Consider the following 22,252-nt stretch of genomic DNA (forward strand, 5'->3'; position numbering starts at 1 on the left):
AAGAGAAATCCCATTTAAACTTACTGTAGACATTATAAAATATTTAGGAGTCTACCTCCAAACAAACCCAGGAACTCTATGAACACAATTACAAAACACTTTTCACACAAATAAAATCAGATCTAAATAATTGGAAAAACATCAGTTGCTCATGGGTAGGCCGAGCTAATATAATAAAAATGACAATCCTACCTAAGCTAATTTACTTATTCAGTGCCATACCAATCAAACTACCAAAAATTATTTTATAGAGTTAGAAAAAATAATAACAAGATTCATTTGGAAAAAAAAAGGTCCAGAATATCAAAGGAACTAATGAAAAGAAATGCAGGGGAAGGTGGCCTAGCAATTCCAGATCTTAAATTGTATTATAAAGCAGCAATCATCAAAACTGCTTGGTACTGGCTAAGAAATAGGGAGGTGGATCAGTGGAATAGGTTAAATATGCAAGACACAGTAGTCAATGACTATAGTAATCTATTATTTGATAAACCCAAAGACCCCAGCTTCTGGGATAAGAACCCACTCTTTGAAAAAAATGCTGGGAAAACTGGAAAAGAGTATGGCAGAAACTAGGCATAGACCCAAATCTCACACCATATACCAAAATAAAGTCAAAATGGGTTCATGACTTAGATATAAAGGCTGATACCATAAGTAAACTGGGAGAACAAGGAATAGTTTACCTATCAGATCTATGGAGAACAGAAGAATTCATGACCAAACAGGAGATAGAGAACATTATGAAAAGCAAAATGGATAATTTTGATTACATTAAATTGAAAAGTTTTTGCACAAACAAAGCCAATGCAACTAAGATTAGAAGGAAGGTAGAAAATTGGGAAAGAATTTTTACAACCAGTCTCTCTGATAAAGGCCTCATTTCTAAAATATATAGAGAATTAAGACAAATTTATAAGAACACAAGCCATTCCCCAATTGATAAATGGTCAAAGGATATGAACAGACAGTTCTCAGATGAAGAAATTAAAGCCATCTATAGTCATATGAAAAAATGCTCTAAATCGTTATTGATTACAGAAATGCAAATCAAAACAACTCTGAGGTACCACATCACACCTATCAGACTGGACAACATGACAAAACAGGAAAACGATAAATGTTGGAGAAGATGTGGGAAATTTGGAACACTAATACATTGTTGGTGGAGTTGTGAAATGATCCAACCATTTTGGAGAACAATTTGGAACTATGCCCAAAGGGCTACAAAAATGTGCATACCCTTTGATCCAGCAATAGCACTTCTAGGGCTATATCCCAAAGAGATCAAACAAATGGGAAAAGGACCCCATGTACAAAAATATTCATAGCAGCTCTTTTTGTGGTGGCAAAGAATTGGAAATTGAGAGGATGCCCATCAATTGGGGAATGGCTGAGCAAGTTGTGGTATATGAATGTAATGGAATACTATTGTGCTATAAGAAATGATGAACAGGCTGGACTTCAGAAAAGCTTGGAAAGACTTATATGGTCTGATGCTGAGTGAAGTGAGCAGAACCAAGAGGACTTTGTACACAATAACAGCCACGTTATGCAATGACTAATATTGTTAAACTGAACCCTTCTCAGCATTACAAGGATCTAAGACACTTCCAGAGGCCTTAGGATGGAAAATGCTGTCCACATCCAAAGAAAGGACTATGGAAGTCGAGTTGTTATCACATATTTTTACCTTCTGTTGAGTTTTGTTTCATCTTTCTGATGGTTCTTTCTATTGGTTTTAATTTTTACTTACAACTTCACTAAAGTGAAAATATGTTTAATGGGAATGTAAATGTAAAGCCTATATCAGATTGTGCACTGTCTTGGGGAGGGTGGGGAAGGGGAGGAAAGGGGAGAAAAATTTTAAACTCAAAAGCATATGGAAGTGATTGTTACTAAATCAAAATAAAAATAAATTTCTTTAAAAAAAGGTTTTTTGGGGGGACAGAGGGGTAAAATTATCAAGTTACCTTATTATAGGCCAAGTAACATATTCCTGGGAACTAGGTAGGACAGTGGCAGGTGTGATAGAGTGATGGGCCTGGAATCGGCAAGACCAGAGTTAAAAATGTGCCTCAATCACTTACGAGCCCAGTCATTGTGGGCAAGTCACTTATATTTTGTCTGGCCCAGTTTCCTGGTTGTAAGGATCACATGAGATACCATTGTAAAGTGCTTAGCATAGTGCCTGACACATAATAGTCGTTATATAAATGGTTATTACCTTCCCCCTGCAGATAATTGTTCCTTTGTTTTAGGCACTACTTTCTGTGAAGCAGGAAAAAGAGATTCAAATGAAAATGATACTGACCAGAGGAGAATGTGTTCTACAAAATACCTCTCCAGAAGGTGTTCCTGCTATTCAGCAACAATTACAGACTGTCAAAGACATGTGGTCTTCTCTTTTGTCCACTGCCATCCGTTGTAAAAGGTAAGAGGAGGTAGGGTTAAAAAAAATCAGAATTATGTTCCAAAATCATTAGGATTACAATCTTTATACCAGTCCATCCTCTCACCCTCCCTCTTTACCTTCCTCTTTTTCCTCTCCCCTTCCTTTCCTCCTCCTTCTTCTCTTCTTCCCCTTTTTTCTTCTTTCCTTCCTTCTTTTCTTCCTTCTTTTCTTCATACTTCTATTTCTCATACTCCAATGTTGTTTTAGATTTATTAGCATTTTATGTATATATTTTCAAATTTTATTTTAGTCAATTGGAAGGAGCTCTGTCTAAATGGACAAGTTATCAAGATGATGTTCGACAGTTTTCCAACTGGATGGACAATGTAGAAGCTAGTATAAATGAATGTGAAAGGCAGTGGGCAGAACTTCGAGATAAAACTATGGCCCTTGGGAAAGCAAAGGTTTGTGCCTAATTTTATTTAAAATCTAAAAACATTTTGAAATATAATTACAATTCCTATATAAAAATGTTTGAGAAGTTGGTATCTGGGGATGTGGTTAGAGTTTTGAAAACTTGATTTTAGGTTGTTGTGTTTTTATTAATAATGAGATTCTTTCCCATTCCATGTGTGAAAACTACCAAGTGAAAGCAGAAATTAAAAATGCTTTTTCTCTAATCATTTTATTTTAGTGATTCTCCACAAGATAAGAACCTATACTGTTTTCTTTTTATAATCCTGGAGGGACCAAATGTATTTTATATTTACTTCTAAAATTTTTATTTTTTTCCTATATTTCCTTACTTTCTATGTGAATTCTTTATGATTAAAAAAAGTCTACTTTTAGATTCTTTTATGGCATTATCTTTCCTCATAATAATTATCCTTTTTGATATGGTAAAATTATTTTTACAACATTAATTTTTCCACTGTGATATTCAGATTTAATATTCTCAGGGAATTAATATCCTCTGATGATAAAACAGTAACTTTTTTGAAAAATGACACTTTATTTTTTCAGGATTATAGTGACCTTTTAGATTTGACTTAAAGTTCTCAATCACTATGAAAAATCTGATATATTTAGCAGTGGAGATAAAAAGAATACCATACTAAAAGACTTTGTGCTTTTAAAGGTACCATTTGGCTTTCTTGCATACATATATAATGCATGTATGCATATATGTATGTGTGTATGTGTTTATACATACATATACAATTGCACGTGTAACATATATGTATATGTATGTATGTTATGAAGTGAATCATTTGCCCCGTATCATATCCAGGGGTGTGTGAGAACCAGCATCTACAGACCTCAAATAGCCAATTAAAAAAAATTTTCAGCGTAAGCATTTACACCTTGGAAATCAGCAAATGCTCTAAAATAGACTTGATTCATTGTTATGTTGTTTGTCCAGACTTTAAAAAAAGGGATAGAGAAAACGCAAGCTAAACTTTAAAATGTGCTGTGCATGTATTTCCCCCCCAGAGATCCTGTTATGTGTTTACCAGAATAGTATTGCTCACTTCCTTTATATTATATCCATTCTTTCTCACTGCCATGAGATATACATGAGTGCTATAGAAGCCCAGAATTGTCCCGGAAGGAAGGAATTTGTCCCCACTGCCAACTTGACTGTAAGAGCAATTAGCATTATTAACCACCACAAATTTCAAATCCAATGATTTGTCTACATTTCTTGCTGTTTTTCCAATTAATGATTATTTTTCCACTGTTTTATATGGACTATCCATCATGGAAATGTCGAATGAGCTCTCTTTTGTATCTTGCTAGGTATTTTGATATTTCTTACTCTAGTGTAGTGCCAGAGTTGTTTAACAAATATTTCTTGGCTGGCTCATTAAAATGTGCTTTTCAAATAGACACTTTTAATTGAAATTTGAATGTGAGTCAGTGCATGTGGTGAATCCCTGCATATTGGTTTGTGGTTTTTTTGTTTGTTTGTTTTGCATATGTTTTCCAGTTATTGAATGAAGAAGTACTGAGTCACAGCAGCTTGCTAGAGACGATTGAGGTAAAGGGTGCCGGAATGACTGAACACTATGTGACACAGTTAGAACGTCAGGATCTCCAAGAACGGTACAAAGCAATTGAAGACAGGACCAAGGTAATGTCCATAGTAATCTACAGCAGTACTGCAGAAAGAAGCAGAGGTTAGAATTCTATATCTTTACAAATAAATTATTTATTTATTTTTACTAGAGTTTGAAAATTTAGAAGCCAATTTAATGCACACATTGGTGAATACATTAAATATTTTCATTACAAATAGATACATAAACTTAATACTTCATCAGTTACATTAAGGAAAAATACCTAAATTACAGGATTATGATTTGGAGCTGGTAAGGGCCTTGGAGGTCACTTAGTTCCTAGTTCAAAAAGTATTTTTTTAGGTAAGGAAACTGAGACCTAAAATAGTTAAATGGCTTGTCCAAAGACACACATTAGTAAATGATGGAACTAAGAATCATACCCAGTTTCTCTGATTCCAAGTCCAACACTCTTTTCACTGAAATACGCTGTGATAATATTTTAATACAGTAAAATAAAAATGGCCATAAACACCTAATCAGGTGAATTCATGAAATGGGGGGAAGTCCTGGCTTCATGGTAAGGCTTTATCAAGGTTGTAATTATTGTGGAATGATTTATTCAAATGCTTGTTCCAGAGTCTTGCTCTGTTGAATCCTCATGGTACTTTGTTGACTCAGTTTTCTCTAACACACACGACCAGATGCAATGTCACCAGAGAGCAAGCCTGTCCCTGCCTAGTTATGAAGTGGCTTTCAGTAAGGTCTTAGTGATGGACTGGTTAAGTGTCTGGGGTCACACAAATTCAGAAAGGTTCGTTGCCAAGTTGACTGCAGGGTGATGAATTTTTTGGGCAAAGTAACTTTGAAAGGCCAATTTTTATGTTCATCAAGGAGTTGTAAACTGTGTCAATGAAGAGAGTAGCCACTCTAAAGGATTCATAGATCCTTGAAACTTTGCATTTTATTTTAAATTGAGTTTTCTATAGGAAATAATAAAAGCCTTGAAGATTTATCGTTCTCTAACAATGGCTACCAAACAACAAAAGCATTTTACCAATGAAAGTCCTGTTTGGCTAGGGTAAATTAGTAAAGTGAGCTGTTGCATTTTGATCAAGTGTGGTGATAAGCTTCTGTGATACTCTGAAAAAATAAATTGACTGCTGAGTCTGAAATGTCAGTTAAGCTTGAAAAATAACAACAAATCAACTTAAAAAAATAATCATAGCTGCTAATAGTAGCAGAATTGACTTAGTTCTTTCCAATCCATGTTGTTTAATAGCAGCAGCAGCAGCAGCAGCAGCGTCACTACCATTCATTTGTATATCACTTTAAGGTTGCAAAATTCTATATCTTATTTGATCCTCACAACAATCCTGAGAAATAGATCATATTATGATCCTCATTTTACTGCTAAGGAAACTAAGGCAAACAGAGGTTAAATGGCTTGACCAGGATCACACAACTCTAAGTGTGTGAGCCCAGATTATGAACTCAGGTCTTCATGACTCCAAGTTTAGCACTGCATACATCGTGCCATCTAGATGGCTTTGAACACTGAATGAGGAAGAGCAAAAGATAATTCCAATAAAGGATAGCTATGCGTTGAATAATTAAGAATAGACTCATCTCTTTTGCAAACAAAAGCTGTAGCAATGAATCTTTGAGTGTCCCATATAAACTAATGTTTAAGATTTCTTGCTTCTTTGAATCCTTTCAAGGCTTAGTTTTTGTTTTATTTTGTTTTTCCCATGTATTAATAAACATGCCTTTAGTCTGAAATGTTAATAGAGTTTCCATTTAGAGAATCATTATGAAATCGGATAATTCAGATAAATCCAAGCCTTGAAGACAGGTTAGCTCATTAGAAAAAAATTAATTTATAAAAAAAAATTGGCCCATTAAATGGGCTTCAGAATTGGACATAACCCAATAAAGAAACAACATTGTCCATGACAAAATGTCTCATCTTGCCTTATCACCTTGCCAGCAGACTTTTTGTTTAAGTAACTGGGCACTGGAGGACACAATTATTTGACTTGTGGACTTACTGGTATGGTTGTGTAGTATGATGGAAAGAGGATCCTTGCTCTGTAACTTACCATGTGATATGACCTTGCCCTATTGGTGGAAACAACATGCACATACTTAGTATCCAAAAATTGTGCATTTTTAAGCTTAAAACAGAAAGTAACCTAAAAGTCTCAGTGCAGTTTGCTCTAAGGCTTCTAGGACACCTCATATATTGGTATTTACAAAATGTATAAAATGTAACTTTAGGGAGAAAGGTACTAGGAGCAGCTGGGGAAACCAGGAAATGTCATGGTTAGGATAACATTTCAATTAAGTCCTACATGAAACAGAAATTCTGGGAGGTAGAGGTAAGGAAGGAACACACCTCAAAAATGGACAACAGGCAATGAGAAGGCAAGGAGATGGAGTGTGGCAGGAAGAGTCAGCTTCACATATGCTTAAAATGGATGGTCAGTTCATTGGATGGTTCATTTTTAGTCAGATACTAAGGCTGCATTTTAAAAGTGTAACATCAAGCTTACATTTATTATTACTAATAGGAAGCAGTAGCCAAGTGTGAGAGGCTTGTTCGTCTTCACCAAGAATACCAAAGAGATCTCAAGGCTTTTGAACTTTGGTTGCAACGAGAACAAGAAAAATTAGACCACTTTTCACTTCTTGAAGGTGATGCTAAGACTCATGAGACAACATTACATGACCTACAGGTAAAGTCAATTTAATTTTGAAACAATTGACATTTCAAAGCTATTTTTGTGATTATTGCAAGTAGTGGGCATGTGATATATCTATTTTTAACTCCAAACATAACAATTGCAATAAAAATCTTTATTTCACAATTTTAAAATAATAATTGTATTTATGTAGTGCTACAAAGTTTACGAAGCACCACATATATGTATATACATAAGTATTTATAATTTTGTGTAAACCTCATAAAATCTTCATGATGTAGGTATAAGGAGTATTATTATCCAAATTTTATATATGAGGCACAGAAAGGTTAAGCAGCTTGTCCATGGGTCACACAAATAGAGTGACAGAGTCTATAAACTCAGGTTTCCCTGATTTCAAACCCCCACACTCTGTCCACTCTTTGCCTAAGGAAGCATCATCAATTACTTGAAAGAGAATAGGGTTAGAATCTACTCTTCGGCTCATAATTACTGTTTTATAACTTTAAGCATGTGACCTACCTTCTCTGTATCTCAGTTTTTCCATCTGCCAAATAATGGTTTCCCATAGTTTTTGTTTGACTCAACCTGTGATTTTTCTGCAAAGGAAGCTCCTGGTAAGGAACCAGTTGACACTTCTCTGAAACTTACAGTCTTTAACAAGTGTCTAGAAGCATTGCATAGTTAAGTAACCTGTCCAGGGTCACAAAACCATGTATGTCAGAGGCAGGATTTGAATCCAGATTATTGTATGTTCAAGACTAGCTCTCTCTCCACCAGGCCATACTGGTTAACTTACACAGCATGAAAAATTCCATTTACATAAATATAAGCTGTTATTATTATTGTTATTAAACAAAAGGTAATAAAAGAGTTTTCAGAGTCTTATTAAATGGTCTAATGATCTCTGAAAATTTTAAGGTATTAATGCAGCTATGCCTACCCAAGAGTTAGGAATTCCTTTTAACAGTACTGACTTTTCTTTCTCTTAATGACCCATATTGGTCTTGATGCCAGGCATTTTTGACAAGGAAAAGGACAGCATTCCAAGCTTCTGTTCTTAGAAATCCATCCAATAATTAACTTGTGGCTTTTGGGTGTTTCTTGTTTTCAGGCCAAATTACTTGAAAAATGTTCAGTAGTCACTCAAGTATCAAATTTGAATATATTCAGAATGTAGCTCACATCATCAAAGAATTTAGGTTTAAATTTCATTTAATTTTATTTATCCAACAATCAATGACAATGGTGTTTTATCTTCTAGTTGTTGATGGTAAAAGAAGACAGTTGATAAGTATTTTGCTGCTATTATATAGAACATATATAATGCTTAGTAAATACCTTATACTTATTGTGGTTGGCACACTTTCTTTTGATCAAGTCTACTAGAAAAGTTTCTAAAAATGAAATGGCTGTTGCAAAGGGGACAGTCTAAATTTTGCTTTATATGAATTCAAAATTCTGAGCCTAACCGGCTAGTTCTGTTTGTGTGTGTGTGTGTGTGTGTGTGTGTGTGTGTGTGTGTGTGTGTGTTTAAAGGCTATTATTATGAACTTTGGCTTCTAAATCATTCAGTAGCATCTTGTTACCAATATCTCTAGGGAATATTGTGCAATGCTATTGAATTGTGCCCAAATTTCATTATCCTCATATGATTATGCACACTGTAATATTTTATAGTAAACGTCATCTTCATCACAAGAAGGCTGGCCACAGAAACTCATAAGGATTATCTCCCAAGTACAAAGAGGTTGTAATCATTACTGATGGAGTATGTATACCTTGGAAATTACAGGCTCTTAGAAGTATTTACAGATAGTCTTTCCTTCCTCAAATATTTCTTAAACTTCTGTTTTATCCTAGTGATCATGCTAGGTTCTAGGGCTACAAAGATTTAGTTTTTAATTTCTTCCTAAGGAAGTTTATATTTTATTGGGATGAGTTATTTAATAGACAATTTGATATTTAATTCCATGCACCAAACATTCATTAAATGCCTACTATGTGCCAAGCACTGTCTTAAGCACTGGAAATACAAATAAGAAAAAGAAAGATAGCCTGCTCTCAAGTAGCTTACAATCTAATGAGTGAAGACAACACACAAAAGGAAACTGGAAATCGAGGTGAGGGGGTGAATGATATGGGGTACTTGGTGCAGGGTAGTATCTTGTTCCATGGAGTTCAAACCAAGCAGAACTGCAGAGGGAAAATGAAGAGTGAGCTGGGAAGTTCAAATCCTGCCTTCTGGAGAGGGAAGCTTTAGAAGGTGTTCTATTCATCAACCCTCAAGTCAAAGGGGAAGGAGGCCAAGGGACTTGGAAAGGTGTTGAGCACCTCAGGCTGAGTTAGATAGCATTATGACAAGATATCAGATGCAAAGGGGAAATGAATGTGTAATGAATGCTGAAATTTTTACAACGTGATCTTTTCAGGTTATACTGAGTTATTTCACACAGAATGAGAACAATGTCCACTATATTTACAACAACATAAAGTACCTATGTATCTCTGTTACTTCAACAGATAACCCACTGATGTGGGTATTCTTTTCATTAATATAAATGGCAGTCCATCCATGTCTCTCCTGCCTGTGTGACTCCTGTCCATGGCCTCCCATCACTCTGCCACAAGAAGTCCAGTTAACATCTCTTGACAGTCAGTTTGCCAATGGAAAATATGGACTGGCAAGCTTATCTTCTGAAAAATTTGTTTTACATCCTTCACGCTGCTTTTTCTGTGTAATTCTACGTTAATAGATGCTGCAGCCTATTTACTCATACTGCATGCTTCTCCTTTGCTCTTAGAGGAATCCTTAACATCAGTTCTCCAGAGCTTATAGTGGTCAGTGACTCCTAGCCTTTTAACACCTCCAAAAGAACATTGGTATTTAAAAGATAAGCCTTTGTTTCATGGAAAAGATTGGGGTCATTAAAAGAACTCTGTAGTTTCTCAAGGGCCATCTGGCCCACCCTCTTCTTTCTGTTCACTTCAGGGTTCGACTTGTTTTCCATTTACAACCAAATAACTTGGTATAGGTAAGAGGACACAACTCAATGTCTGAAAACCCTAGATTCAAATCCTGCCTCAGACACTAATTGTATGACTTTGAGGAAGTCATTTAGCAAACATTTATTAAGCACATGCTGTGTGCAAAGCACTGTCATAGATTCCCTGTATCTTTGTTGTTATGTTTATTACAGAATCCTCTAAAATCTTTATATTCATTGTAGATATATTGATGGAGAAGAACTTTTTTTTTTGGGGGGGTGAGGCAATTGGGGTTAAGTGACTTGCCCAAAGTCACACAGCTAGTGACTGTTGCATGTCTGAGGGCAGATTTGAACTCAGGTCCTCCTGACTCCATGGCCAACGCTCTATCCACTGCGTCACTTAGTTGCCCCAAGAAGAACTTTTATATCAGCATTCTGGTCTGTTGAGTCGTTTTTTTTTTATGTAGTCAGCAAATGAAAAATGTAGTGAAATCTTGTAGTCTATTAAACTTTACTCAGTTGTATAATGGTTAACATGTGTCAGCCTATAAAAGTTGCAATACTTCTGATACTGTCATCACATGTCACACGAATAGGAAAGTAGGCATATCAATTGATAGTTATTGACGTTATTTTATTTACCTTTTCGGTAGAATACAAGATATAAAATCTTTGTTCATGTTTTTCGTATATTTTTCTCCTGAAGATGCCTTGAGAATACCTCAACGCTACAAAAATTGTGTTGCGTCTAGAATTAATACTTCCTTCTATATAATTAGTCTAATCTAGCCACCTTCCACCATGTTTCTTTTCTCCAGGGCCTATTTCCTATTTCCTCTTGAAGACTTCCACTCCCCTTGTTAGTGAAAAAAGTTTGTTGTAAAAGGTTTGTTACAGATTGTTTCCATTTATTGCTTATTGTCCTCTTTCGTTTTTGAACTTGGAAAGATTTTCTGTAATTATATCACGTAATTTTAGAGCATGTGCCCAAAAAGGATCCCCGTGATAACTTATCTGATGTGGCCATCCAGTCTCTGCTTGAAGACCTTCAATGAAGGCAGGGTATAACACCTCCTTAAATAGCCCACTGTACTTTTGGGTAGCTCTAACTGTTGAAAAGGTTTTTTTTCCTTGACATGAAACCTAAATTTGTTTCTTTGCTTACTGGTGATGTACTCTTGGTGCAAACAAAACAAATCTAATCTATCTTTTACATGACAGCCCTTCAAATATTTGATCACAGTGGTAATGCCCCTTTTCTTTAGTCTTCTTTCCTCCAGGTAAAACATCCTCAGTTCCTTGACCCTAATTTTAAACTGTGTCCCCTACTCCCTACTTCTACTTTATGTTTTATGAAGCTTATATAATATCCCACAATCTTTCTCCATAAGATTTTACAAATGAGTCTGTATTGTAAACTGTTGTTGCCCTAGTCTGCTATCCTTTTCTTTTCATAAGGGAGATCATTGGTTAACTTAGTTGCTTAACTAAGGTGGTTTTTAAATTCTTTTGATCCCCATGTTATGGCAATTGATTTATATTGGTTAAACTCGTTAAGCAAACTTCTGTACAGATTATTATATTTAGTGTCCAATGTCCTTCTTCCCAATTCCCATCTTATCAAATGAATAATTCACTTAAGCATGGAGTTATTTTAATTGTACAACATATCTTTTTCTCATTTTTATTATTTTTATAGTAATTTTGATCTTTACTGTAGCAAGTTGGTGATACATATATACACAGATACGTGATCCAGAAATGAGCCTTCATAATGAGTCATTTGGGGCGACTTGGTGTCTCAATGGCTAAAGTGCCAGGCCTGAAGTCAAGAAGCCTCATCTTCATGTTCAAATCTTGCCTTAGACACTTATTAGCTGTGTGATCCTAGGCAAGTCACTTAAACCTGTTTGCCTCAGTTTCCTTATCTGTAAACTGAACTGGAAAAGGAAATGGCAAACCACTCTAGGATACTTGCCAATAAAACCCCAAATGGCCTCATGAAGAGTTGGACACAACTGAAAACAACTGAACAACAATGAGTCATTTCCTGTCTATTACAATATCATCAATTTCATTATTTTGAGGTGTTATTTTGTGTTCATTATGTCAAACACCTCAAATTTTTTTCTCAAAAGATGTACTCATGATATTTCAGTATGTAATTGGATAATATATGTAAAATACTTTACAAACTTTAAAGTTAATGATAGTCAGCAAGCTTATAGGATCATAAATCTGGAGGTGGATGAAACCTCAGGGGTCATCTAGTCCAACACTTTCATTTTACAAATGAGGAAACTGAGACCCAAGAAGACTAAAAGACTTGCCTAAGGTGGCCTAGGGTATGACAGAGGTGGGGTTTGTGTGTGTGTGTGTGTGTGTGTGTGTGTGTGTGTGTGTATGGAATAGAATTTTCATTTTTGAAGAGAAAGTAATATGTTGGGTGTATGTGTATATTTTCTTTATAAAGTAATATTGCATTTTTCTCTGTATTTTATTTACTATAAAGTAATTTTGTACATTTTTCTGCATATGGATTTTCTTTCAAATAAAATAACACATTGTACTTGAAAAGGAAAATCTACATTTATTACATATTTACTTTAGAATTTTTCCTCTGAATGACCGGGCAGCACTAATCTCATCAGCTATCCTTTTACATTACCATGGTGAATTGAATGAATGTCTAATGAGATCAGCCTGAAGCAGTTGTCATGTGTGAGACATGATTACCAGTGGTCACATAAAAGATGAATAAGTTGTAACAGCCATTCGCATTCCCTTGCAGGAGTTACAGATACACTGTGCAGAGGGGCAGGCATTACTGAATGCAGTACTTCATACCAGAGAGGAAGTGATACCCTGGGGCATACCACAGGCTGAGGATCGTGTTTTAGAGTCCTTAAGACAGGACTGGCAGACATATCAACAAAAGCTGTCAGAGACTCGAACCCAAATCAACAATATAGTAAACAAGCTGAGGCTGATGGAGCAAAAGTTTCAACAGGTTGATGACTGGCTGAAGACTTTGGAAGAGAAAGTTAATGTCAGCACTGGACGTCAATCTAACCGAGCAGTAAAGGAGATGCAGCTACATCAAATGAAGGTAGTAGAAAGTCATTTAAGATTAATTCCAGTGAAATGTCTCTGCTGGGCAGAATAATGTTACTCTAGTGTCAATAAAATATTTAATAGTCTTTTTTAAAACATCACGTGTTTTGCAAAACCTATTTCTTTATATCTAAGAATTTTTAAATTATTTTTATTGTTCAAGTAATAAGCATTTTTATTAATCCATCCCGATTGAGAATTTTTTTTTAAAAAAATCAATACATAATACATTAGTGACATTTGGGAATTAATGTTGTTGTGGATGTGGTACAGATTCTTCCTACTTCTAGTATAAAATATTATATGTGTATACGTAATATATATATTATATACATAATATGAAATATAAAATGCAGCTAAATGCAAAGCAACCTTGCCATTGTTCTATTGTTTTAATAACATTTTCATGTAAGAATTTTAATTCATTTTCAAAATTATATCTTAGAATAAGTTTCCTAAATCACAGCTAAAAATCACAATTTTTCCGTGAAGTCATTCCCAAGCCCTCTTAATTCTAGTGCCTTTCCTCTATTAATTATTTCTTATTTATTCTGTGTATGGCTTGCTTTGTTTGTACATATTTGTTCACATATTAGCTCATTTATTTGACTATAAATTCTTTGAGGATAGGTCTCTTTTTGTCTTCACAATACCTAGCATATAGTAGGCACTTAATAAATGTTTATTGACAAAGCAAGTATTTAAAGTATTACTTATTTAGAAGACATTTTCATTCTAGAGTTCTTGACATAACCCCAATCTTTCTCTACATGTTCAAACAAATTCAGAAGTGGCATGAAGAGATCGCAACATACAAAGATGAAGTTGAGGAAGTTGGATCTCGAGCTCAGGAGATATTGGAAGAGACTCAAGTGAGCAGCAGAACAGGATACCAAGCAACACAGTTAACCTCTCGATATCAGGCCCTTCTTCTTCATGTACTAGTGAGTAAAAGAACATCTTTGTGAGAGTATTTTTATAATCTGTTAACGGGAAGCAGCCCTCATTCATTGAAGAGGTGATAGATTTGTAGAGGTCATAAAATTCTAGCTGCAGATATTTGTTTTCCAACAAAAGTCACCTCTTGTTTAATATTTCTTTTTTTAAGGAGCAAATCAAGTTTCTGGAGGAAGAGATTCAGAGTTTAGATGAATCGGATTTATCTTTCAGTGCCTACACTGATTGGTATGGGTCCACTCATAAGAACTTCAAGAATATAGCTACTGAAACCAACAAAGTGGATAAAATCATGATGCAGAAGAAAATGAAGACATTAGAGGTAGGCTAAAAATGTGGTTGCACCAAGAAGACTTTCTTAATTGAGCTATCCTATTTCTTGTTTTCTTTGAGTTCTTTCAGGATTTATGAAAATTCCTTCCCCACTGGCACGTAACTGTTCATGTGTCATTTCCTATGTGTATCTTACCTTTCCCTTCTTTGTATTACAAGCTCATCAGAAATGGAAGGACCACATCTTTATTTCTTCATAATTTCCCCAATATGCTCTGTGTACTGTAGGTGTTCACTACATTCTATTTTATTTTCATCATTAGGAGAATTTCATTTGTATGCACCTTTTGTACCCTTAGAAAAAGAATTTCAGGATTTTTTTCTGCTATGTTTTAATCTTGTATCCTCATTGTCCATGATGCTAGCTGAAGTTGTAACCATAATAATCCCCAACTGATGGGATAATAGCAAATCAGTCAGCCTCTTCTAGAGCTTTCAACTGAACATCAAATCTGGGGCTGATTATACCAAAGTTATTTAATCTTCCAGTGTTCATGATACACTTGACTAAAGGTTAGGTAAACGCTCAAAGTTTTATTGGTAAGAATTTTGTACCTCGAATGTTTGGCATAGCATCAGTCAGTCAATACACATTTATTAAGCTCTTATGATGTCCTACGTATTGTGCTACACCCCAGGAATACAAATGCAAACAGAAAGAAAGGTAGTCCCTGCCCTCAAGGAGTTTACATTAACAAAGGAAGGCAACACATAAAAGAAGAAGGGAGAACAAAGGTAAAAGGGGGCACACATGATAGAACAAGTCCAGAGTGGTAAGGAAGTTTTGGGAAAAGCCATCCAATCAGAGGGAGAGGCTTCAAAGGTGGAGGGTACTTCCAATGTGTGAATTCCAGGATGGATTAAAGCTTTCTGCCTAAGGTCTTAGCCTGATTCTTTGGGGATTTTGTGAGAGGTAGAAGAAACTTGAGTTTCTGACTGATTGTTTTTTAAAGTTTTTAGTTTATTAATTATACTAAGCTTTTTTTGACAATTAGAATGAAGTTGTTTTTCTTTGGGCTTCAGTTTCCTCATCTATAGTATAATGGAGTTGGACTGGATGACCTCTAAAATCCCTCCAGCTCTAACTCTATGATTCCATTTTCCTCTATTATTTTTTTTAGGCAATTGGGGTTAAGTGACTTGCCCAGGGTCACACAGCTAGTAAGTGTCAAGAGTTTGGTCTGAGGCCGGATTTGAACTCAGGTCCTCCTGACTTCAGGGCCAGTGCTCTATCCACTGCACCACCTAGCTGACCCAATCCTCTACTCTTAAAGTACAGAAAAAGAAGTAATATGCTGTTTGTTCTTAGGAATTATTACAGGTCAAATCTAGGTACAATAAATGAAAAGGGGATGCCTAGTGTTGGTCAGAACAAGTGGGCCAAGCATAAGTCTTGAAGCTTGAAAAACCTTGCTTTATACAGACTTTCACTGAAATAATGTTTGTTCTCTTGGGGCTCAACCTGTCCTTCCAATTGCTGTCTTTTTCAGTCTTTGCTGAATGAGGTGGAGAAAGGTCACAGTTTGCTGAAATCAGCCAGGGAGAAAGGCGAGAAAGCAATTCAGTACCTGGAGGGTAGTGAAGCTGAAATACTAAGGAAAGAGATCAGCGGTCACGTGGAGCGACTGGAAGAGCTGGCCAGCACTGTCAGAAAGGAGCACAGGACCCTGGAGAAATGTTTACAATTAGCCAAAGAATTTACAGATAAATATAAAGTACAGAGTCAATGGATAGCTGAATACCAGGCTGTACTTCACAGTCCCGAAGACCCCAAGATGGAATTATATGAGAAAAAAGCCCAATTGTCTAAATTCAAGGTAATGAATGCAGTATTATTTCATTACCCCTAGTAAATATATCCTGCCTATCTGCCTTTGAGCTTCTTAATGAATGAATGAGTGTTTTGGGAAGTGAGGAGGGAGAGGGAGAAGGAGCAGCAAATGATTACGAGATAGTTATGGCAATACTATGTAATGATGGAGAAACCCCAGGGGAGAGAATAACTAAATGGAGTGCTCAACTGTGTGAAGTACTGGAAAGAAATGAAGCATGAAGCCTCAGAAGAGGCTTGGTATAATGGAATGAGATTGGATGGCATAATGGCAACAGCATTGGATTTGAAATCAGAGAACCTGGGTTTGAATCCCAGTTCTTCTACTTATTGCTTGTATAATCTGGTACAAGTCACTTTACCCATCTGGGCCTCAATTTCCTCCCCTATAAAATGAGGTAGCTTGATTAGGTGATCAGTAAGATTCCTTTGGGCAAGGGCTTTTAACCTAGGGTCCATGAGGTTTTTTTTTTACAACTACATTTCAATATAATTGGTTATTTTAATTTTACACACTTTAAAAAAAAGCATCATTCTAGGAAAGGGTCCATAGGTATCATCAGACTGCCAGGGGAGTCCATGACACAGAAAATTAAGAACTCCTGCCTTAGAGGATAGTCTCTTAGAGATAAACTCATCTCCATAGTGAGGCTGCTTCTCAGAAACCAGGTAAAGTCTATTGTCTAGACCATACGTCAAACCTTTCCAGCATTTTTAAACTTGTCAGAGCTTGTACTTCATAATTTTATATTGTACATATATTGGCAGATGTCTAAGAGCTAGTGAAGAGAAGGGTGACTGGAGCAAAGTCCTAGAGATGGCAGGATTTGGTGGGGCCAAGGGTAGGGGTAGGACTAGTCTCAGAAGGTAGATCTAGTCTCAGCAAAGTATCTTGGCTCTAAAAATAGAGGAAAGGATGGGTAAATACAGTCAAGGTCTCAGGGGAGTCAAAGGAAGAGATGAGAGAACTCAGACTGGAAAACCTCAATCTCCTTGAAATAGGAGGTGATACTGTCTCCTATGAACAAAGGAGTTAGGTGACTTTCATAGAATTGAAGAGAATGAAGTGAGAATCTGTGATGAGAGAATGGATGCTCCATTCTTTTTTTAGTTTAACAAATATTTATTAAATACTTAATTTGTGCCAACCACTCTGATAGGCCCTGAAGGAAATGTAAGACTCTTTCCTTTATGGTACTTACAGTCTAATATAGTGTAATTTTTTTTTCTTTGTTGCATTAATAGCATTCATCCATTGGAATACATCAGGGGTTCTTAAATATTTTGTGTCATGGATCCTGTGGGGGAGCCTGGTTAAACCTATGGACCCCTTATCTGAATAATGTTTTAAAATGCATAAAATAAAATCCATAGGATTACAAAGAAAATTAATTATATTGAAATACAGCAATAGATCAGTAGATATAGATATAAAGAATGATCCTTAAAGAGAATGAGACTTTTCTTTAAAATTATTTAAGCACCCTCTATGCCATATAAATAGATAGATAGATAGATAGATAGATAGATAGATAGATAGATAGATAATGTATACACATACTTGTGTGTGTATGTGTATTCACTTTGCCTTCTTTGTTCTTTTTGCACATCAAGTCAATCCAACAGATGGTGCTATCTCATGAGCCATCAGTAAAATCTATAAATGAAAAAGGAGAAGCCCTTCTGGAACTGGTACCAGATGTTACTTTAAAGGATAAAATTCAGAAACTTCAAACTGATTACCAGGACCTTTGCAATGCAGGGAAGGTAAGAGAGAACAGGAAAACTATCATACATTATCATGTTATTTACTAGGAAAAGCAACTCCCATTTTTATTAAGGGACATATTTTAGGATAGTGAAGGCTTAGTTTTCTTTCTTCTCTGATGTCCTTGTATGCAGATAACTAAAGTGAAATGTATTAAGTGTACAATTTTCCTATGACTAAGTGAGTTGGCTGTCATTTTATAGTTGTCATTGAGTCATTTCAGTTGTGTCTGACTCTCCCTGAACCTGTGGACCTCGGTTCATTAGGTTTCCTTGGCAAAATACTCCAGTGGTTTGCTATTTCCTTCCTCAGTGGCAAAGAGAAGTTAAGTGACTTGCGGAAGGTCACCCAACTAGGAAGTTTCTGAGGTTGGGTTTGAATTTAGGTCTTCTTGATTCCAAGCCAGCACACTATTCACTGAGCCACCTAGCTGCCCATTTTATATACGTATATGCATATTACTCAATCTAAGAAGTAGGACACATTTACAAATGTAATATAATGTCAAGTATTTCTCTCTTTGTGCTCATCTCTAATGTTTTGTCATTTGGAATCAACAGGAGCATGTGATGAGCCTGGAGGTAAAAGTGAAAGAACATGAAGAGTATAATAATGAGCTTCAGGAAGTGGAAAAGTGGCTGTTACAGATGTCTGGCAGGCTGGTAACACCAGACCTCATGGAGATGAGCAGCTTAGAAACAATCACCCAGCAGCTGGCCAGCCACAAGGTATAACTGGCATGTGGGCAGATGGGATGAGAATTTCTTCAATGATTTTATGTAGACATTTCTGTTGTAATTCCTTTTTAGTAAAGCAAACACAGGTCAGTAGGTTCAGATCACTGTAGAGAGTGGGTGGTCCAATTTGTTAATTTTAAAAATGTAAAAACTGAGGCCATTTGGGTTTTGTTTTTGCTGCTTTCTTTCTTTCTTTCTTTCTTTCTTTCTTTCTTTCTTTCTTTCTTTCTTTCTTTCTTTCTTTCTTTCTTTCTTTCTTTCTTTCTTTCTTTCTTTCTTTTTTGTCTTACTGTTTAACTTAAAATCACATGGCTAGCAGGTAGATTTTGAACCCAAGCCAAGCTAAGTCCTATGCCTATCATACTTCTACATTGCTGTCAGCTCTAGATAAACTCATTTATGTTAAAATAAATGTCAGAACTTGTCAGATGTCATTCTAATGAAGTTTCAGATCTAGAAAAAATATATAATTTTCTGTAATGCATTGAATAATTCAGAATGAGTCTCTTTATTTCCAAGGCACCATTGCCTAATTCACTGGATGTCATGAGCAGTTTTTCATTACATAGGATCAAAACCTTACAGTTATCTTTAACTCTTCCCTCTCCCTCATCTTCTTTCTCATTTTAATCTGTCAATTTTACTTGCATTATCTGAGTTTATCTCCTTTCCACTCATACCAGCACTCCACTAGTTCATCTACCTTTATTTCTTAACTAAATTATTTTATTAGTATCTTAACTGGTCTCCCTGCCTCCAATCTCTTTCTTCTCCAATACTTATTTCAAATAGCTGCTGAAATAAAATTCTTAAGACACAAATATAATTGTGATACTACACTCATATTAAGCTGGTATTTTGAGACCTCCAAGATCTGATTCCAACCTATCTTCACTTCATAGACTCTACTTTAATAAACTGAACTATTAATTTTCCTATTAGGTCACCATGCCCTCTCTCACCTCTGTGCCTTTACATATATTCTCCCTCATATCTGCAATTCACTTCTATTTTAACCTGTTGACATTTTCTCTTCATGTCATTCCCCACTCAGATATCATCTCTTGTAGTTTTTCTTTAATCCTTCTGACTGAATTTTGCCCTCCAAAATTTTGTTTAGCACTTCACTTTTATCCTCTTCTACTTCCTATTGTTCTTATCTATTTACTCGATTTATCCCCTCTTCTAGACTGTAAGTTTTCTGAGGAGAAAGGGTTGGATTTTGTATTCCCAGTGGATTGTATATACTAAGTCTAATAAATGTTTGCTGAATTTGAGATTGATAAAATACTCAATATTACATTGAATATGAGATACAAAACTTTTCAGTAGAGTAAAAGTAACTTTAAAATGAATTAGTGTTAAATGACAATGATATAAGAATAGACATCTTTTATTTCCCTTGGTAGGAAGCAGCAATTGAAGGCATTGGACATAGTTCTCTAAGATCTTTTGACTCTCCAGAAGTCAATTAAGCCCTAAAGGCGGCTCATTTCCTTTAGAGAATTATTTATTAGTGCCTGAAAAAGTGAATTTGCTTTAATACCTACTTTCCACTCAAATTTAATAATCTAGGTTATTAGGTGCAGGGTGTAAATGTGATGCCATTTATCATTGAGAAGAAAAGCATCTGAATATAAAGGCTGATACTGTAAGCAAACTGGGAGAGCAAGAAATAACAGAAGACTTCATAACCACACAAGAGATAGAGAACATTATAAAATGCAAAATAGATAACTTTGATTTTATTAAATTGAAAAGTTTTTATACAAACAAAGCCAATGAACCAAGATTAGAAGGAAAGTAGAAAATTGAGAAAGAATTTTTACAACCAATGTCTCTGAAGAATACAAGTTATTCCTCAATTAATAAATGGTCAAAGGATATGAACAAGCAGTTCTCAGATGAAGAAATTAAAGCCATCTATAGTCATATGAAAAAATGCTCTAAATCACTATTGATTAGAGAAATGCAAATCAAAACAACTCTGAGGTACCACATCACACCTATCAGATTGGCCAATGTGACAGAATAGGAAAATGGTAAATGTTGGAGATGTGGGAACATTAGAACACTCATGCATTGTTGGTGGAGTTGTGAAATGATCCAACAATTATGGAGAGCAATTTGAAACTATGCCCAAAGGGTTATAAAACTGTGCATAGCCTTTGTTCCAGCAACAGTACTTCTAGGGATGTATCCCAAAGAAATCATAAAAATGGAAAAAGGACACACATGTACAAAAATATTCATAGCAGCTCTTTCTGTGGTGGCAAAGAATTGGAAATTGAGAGGATGCCCATCAATTGCGGAATGGCTAAACGAGTTGTGGTATGTGATTGTAATGGAATACTATTGTGCTATAAGAAATGATGAGCAGGCAGACTTCAGAGAAACCTGGAAAGATTTGTATGGTCTGATGCTGAGTGAAGTGAGCAGAACCAGGAGAACATTATACATGGTAACAGCCACATTGTAGCTAATGTGATGACTAATATTGATAGACTTAACCCTTCTCAGCAATGCAGGGATCTAAGACATCTCCAAAGGCCTCATGATGAAAAATGCTATCCACATCCAAAGAAAGAACTATGAAGTTTGAATGCAGATCGAAGCATACTATTTGGTATTTTTTTTCTTCTGTCTTGTTTCCTCTTTCTCATGGTTTCTCTTATTGGTTCTAATTCTTACAACATCATTAATATAAAAATATGTTTAATAGTAATGTATATGTATAGCCTATATCAGATTGTGCACCATCTGGGGAGGAAGGTGAGGAGCGAGGGGGAGAAAAATTTAAAACTGCAAAGCTTATGGAAGTGATTGTTGATAAATGAAAATAAAATTTTTAAAAAAGCAAAAAACAAATAAAAAAAATGAATTGGAAGCCACCTTGGAAAAAAAGGCAATCTACAGTAGATACCTCTACTTTCTTTTTTTTCTCACTGTCTTCTAAACCTCTTATAATCTGGTTTCTGACTTTATCATTCCATCAAAACTGCTCCCTCTAAAATTACCAGTGATCTCTTAGTTAACAAGTACTATGAACTTTTTTCTATCCTTATTCACTTTGCCCCCTCTGCAGCTTTTAATACTGTTGATCATTTTCCCTTCTTCATACTCTCTTCTCTCTATGTCTTTTAGACACCACTGTTTCCTGGTTCTCCTCCTACCAATCTGATTGCCCCTTTTCTGTCCCCTTTGCTGAATCTTCATCCAGTTCATGCCCTCTCACCATAGATGTCACACAGGAATCTGTCCTGGACCCTCTATACAACTTCCCTTAGTGATCTCATCAGCTCCCACTGCATGTCGATTTCACCTTTGTAACATTTCTTGAATATGTCCCCTTTTCTCCTCTA

General features: G+C 35.6%; 1 protein-coding gene across 1 annotated transcript in view; it reads left to right on the plus strand.

Moving 5' to 3' along the window:
* SYNE1 (spectrin repeat containing nuclear envelope protein 1) overlaps positions 1-22,252 on the plus strand; it is a 560,807-nt gene that overhangs the window by 314,013 nt on the left and 224,542 nt on the right. The window contains 10 exon segments of the mRNA XM_078155071.1: positions 2,262-2,434; positions 2,706-2,859; positions 4,386-4,529; positions 7,029-7,193; positions 12,942-13,259; positions 14,053-14,208; positions 14,373-14,543; positions 16,045-16,371; positions 18,000-18,152; positions 18,714-18,881. Of these exon segments, the coding sequence (XP_078011197.1) occupies positions 2,262-2,434; positions 2,706-2,859; positions 4,386-4,529; positions 7,029-7,193; positions 12,942-13,259; positions 14,053-14,208; positions 14,373-14,543; positions 16,045-16,371; positions 18,000-18,152; positions 18,714-18,881 (1,929 nt within the window).

This window comes from Phascolarctos cinereus, unplaced genomic scaffold (assembly GCF_003287225.1).
Source record: "Phascolarctos cinereus isolate Bilbo 61053 unplaced genomic scaffold, phaCin_HiC Scaffold_5;HRSCAF=322, whole genome shotgun sequence".
Lineage (NCBI taxonomy): Eukaryota > Metazoa > Chordata > Mammalia > Diprotodontia > Phascolarctidae > Phascolarctos > Phascolarctos cinereus.